We start from the raw sequence: 3,832 nt of genomic DNA, 5'->3' as shown, positions 1-3,832 counted from the left end.
CATTAACACAAGAAAATCATAATTTGCTTGCTCTCAAACACTAAAGATGCCAACTTCAAATTAACCATCAATAAAGATTAGTTTGCTAAGGCTCCGTTTGATAACAAGTTCATTTTTTATTTTTTATTGTTCTGTTTTTTCTTCTAAATTGTGCGTAATTAGTTTATATCAATTGTTTATTAATATTAATTGATGGTAGTTAAATATCTCTATTAACTATAAGTGTAAGAAAAAAAAAAAAACATAAAAGAAAATGAAACATAATTTATAATTGGGTAGGCTTTTAATTTTTAATTTTTAATTTTTTAACTTTATTCATATTGGCAGTTGATTGATATACTTAATAAATTGCCAATACCATCAACTAAAATTAACACACCATTAAAATACGCAAATTATACACAATTTTTTTAAAAATAAAAATAAAAATAAAAAATAAAACATATACTTGTTATCAAACACTACTTGAAATTTGCACTTGGAACTCTACTTGAATAGGTACATAAAAAACATTTAACAAACTTTTCTTGCTACTTAAAATCGAGCCGCTCTATTTTAGTAATTTTGAATATATTGACATTTTCAATCTTCGACACAATATTCTAGCATCCTAAAGAAGCTAATGATTGCCCATTGTTGGAATGACAATTTAATTGACAAAACCCTTTGCATTTACTTTTCCATGCATATTGAAAAAATAATATACATGTACTAGACACACCTACGTCGTTCAATTCACTTATATCGAACTTTTAAAGATAAAATTTACAAACTTTATTAGTATTGGCAGTAAAAATAAAATTTAATATAAATACTTGTATATCTAGTAATTTTTTTTAATTTGAATGATCCAAAGACATAAAGCCTTATATAAGTCTTCGTCGTAGACCATCCCTGTCGCAAAGACTAAAAGACATAGCAAGACATACACATTAATAATATAAAGACTTTACTTCGTTAATTAGCAACCACAAAAATAAATAGAATAAAATAACAAACAAAACAAAACAAAACAAAAAAGCCTGTCATTGTAATTTGACAATGGCGATAGATCACATGCCACTTCCAATAATATCAACTAAAGGCCAAACCAAAAAAAAAAAAAAAAAAAAAAAAAAAAAAAACAAAAAAAAAACAGAAGGAAACAACGATTTGAGATTACTAAGCAGTACTTTTTCTTTTTCTTTTTCTTTTTTTTTTTTTTTTTTCTTTCAGGGTGGGGAAAAAAATAGTACTTTCTCCCTAATAAAATCTCTGGTAAAAAATGAGGAGGAATAATGTCAACAAGTTATACTATAATCTTATATAGATTAAAATAAATCATGGGTTCTCTCAAGAGCCAGAGGATTAAGAACTGCGAAAAAATTACTGTTACTCAATATCTTGTCTCACATCTGGATTTGTATATTCAAGACTGCAATTAGGAGGTTGACATGTCCAAATATATGGTCTTCTTCAACAATCAGTAAATCTCCAAAGTTAAATTCATGTATGCATTGGTTTTAAGGGGGAATTTCAATTCTATTTGCAAACTCAAGTTTTGCTTAGCTAAACTTACATAAGTTTGAGGGCGAATGTTAGGATAAGTGTGACTATCACATCAGCTGTTGCTGATCAGCCGTGTATTAGTACTTGTGCAAAGTTAGCTAAAAGCTATACATTAAAAGAGCACGTGATTGAGATAGGCTAGGTAGTTAGAATATCTTCTCTTGTATAATAAATACAGATTAATGAATGAATGAATGAATGAGGTACGTACTGAGGTATTTTCAGAGAATACAATCGCTCTCTCAAATTTTCTTATATAGGTCATTTTCTTTCTGGTTTTCTTCTGAATTACCCATATATTAACTCAAATCAAGACATATATACCAGGAGAGGAACTCGTTTCTGCATCAAGAAATGAAGGAGCAATCTGCAGCAGAAAAGGAACTATCAATCTTAATCAACAATGATGATGAGGAGCTTAATCACATATTCAACGAGGATAAATCATCATCTCCACTTCAAAGAAACAACCAAGAACTAGAAGGGCCCAAGATACCAAAGGTTCCAGACATGCTTCGCAAACTTAAAACAAATGAAGGTTGCTTTGATCCTCGTGTGGTTTCCATTGGTCCTTATCACCATGGGAACCCTGAGCTCCAAGAAGTTGAGAAACTCAAGACCAAACTGGCAAAGCAATATTGCGGTAATCCTTCTGCGGCTGCAGAGTTATACAGGAGAGTCAAAGAGGTGGCCGGTGAAGCAAGAGGATTCTATGATATGGAAGGACTCGATATTGACGATAAAGCATTCACAAAAATTATGTTTCTTGACGGTTGCTTCATTCTAGTGTTCATCACGTGCTTGGTGGGGGAAGCAGAGTATCATGCTATGGGGATGAAAAATAATGTGATAGCTAATGTCAAGCGAGACTTGTTCTTGTTAGAGAACCAACTCCCTTACATTGTCCTCAAGGCGTTGATGGATAAACGACAGTACTGGAAGATGATGATTGAAATATTCATTACCATCTGCCGAAGACTTCCTCCTCCTGTATTAGCCGTACCATGGTGGTCATCAACGAGGGATAAATCTCCTCTTCATCTCCTAGACATGACAAGGACAAGATTTGTGAACCAGAGTGCTACCAACCAAGGCAGAAAAAGTAGTCAAATATTATTAGAGACAGATGCAAAGCAATTTGATAGAAGCAGGTCCATTCTGATATGGTCCAATGACTGGTACTCTTACCATTCGGCCAGGGTACTCCAGTCTATGGGAATTTGGTTCAAACCCAACAAAACAGGTAGTTTTAGCGACGTCAAGTTCGAATCTCAGCTGGTCAGGGGAGTGCTCACACTTCCTCCAATACTCATAGATGCCTCCACCAAATCCGTGCTGCTCAACTTGTTGGCTTTTGAATCAAGCCATAACAACTTGGCCGACATGCAGGGTGTCACCTCTTATATGTGCTTCATGGACTCACTCATTGACCATGCTGAAGATGTTATGATCCTCAGATCCCAGAACGTCATTGTCAATTGCTTGGGAACTGACCAACAGGTTGCAGATCTCTTCAATGACATAGCAAGCAATTTGGTCCCAAACCCTCATACTTATGCTGAAGCTAAGCGTGGAATTCAAAAGCACTGCAACAACCAGTTCAAGAAATGGATGGCAGAATGTCTCCACACCCATTTCAGAAGCCCTTGGACGCTTCTTGCATTAGGTGGTGCCATTTTTGTCATCATGCTTACTGCGGCTCAGACTTATCTTGCAGCAAGGCCGCCCAAAACATTGAATGATTAATATGTATGCATGTGGATTTGGATTTGGCTTCTTCTTAGTCTAGTTATTATTCGTGAGTTTATTATATGTTATTTTGTGCATTATGTATTGTAATAAATAAAATATTGGTGGCCAGCTAGCTTGTTCTTGCATGGTATACATTGCAAGGAGAAGCTAGTTTTATTAGGTAGTTTGTTGTAACAAATCTTCCTGAAGAGCGTCAACTGCACTTATGTTAATTTATTGGAAGTGAAACAGTTTGACTCTGTATCAACTCTTAGTACTGAAATATATATTGGAATTATATATCTTATCTTAATATGGAGACGTCCAAGGATTGGAGTCAAATCTGACATCTGAGACGTTTATATAACATTTTGAACTTCAATCCAGGTAGGTATCAAGCTCCAATCCTTGGACGTCTCATACACATAGTACAGAGTCAATAAACAGAAGTTCTCTCAAATATGCATTCAAGTTCTCAAGCTTTCAAGCATTCAAATGTTCGTTCATCTTTTTATTTTTATTGTCATTATTCTTCATAGTTTTAATGGAATTT

The 3,832-nt window shown here is 34.1% G+C and overlaps 1 protein-coding gene across 1 annotated transcript; it reads left to right on the top strand.

Annotated features, from left to right (window-relative positions):
- The first annotated feature begins 1,902 nt into the window (after positions 1 to 1,902).
- Positions 1,903 to 3,294, top strand: LOC107419179 (UPF0481 protein At3g47200-like). Its single transcript, XM_016027921.3, has one exon. The coding sequence runs from the start codon at positions 1,903 to 1,905 to the stop codon at positions 3,292 to 3,294; it is 1,392 nt and encodes a 463-aa protein (XP_015883407.3).
- The last annotated feature ends 538 nt before the right edge of the window (positions 3,295 to 3,832 follow it).

Source organism: Ziziphus jujuba, chromosome 2, assembly GCF_031755915.1.
Source record: "Ziziphus jujuba cultivar Dongzao chromosome 2, ASM3175591v1".
Taxonomy (NCBI): Eukaryota; Viridiplantae; Streptophyta; class Magnoliopsida; order Rosales; family Rhamnaceae; genus Ziziphus; species Ziziphus jujuba.
Note: the sequence above shows the minus strand (reverse complement) of the source record. Positions and strands in the feature narration are given on the sequence as shown.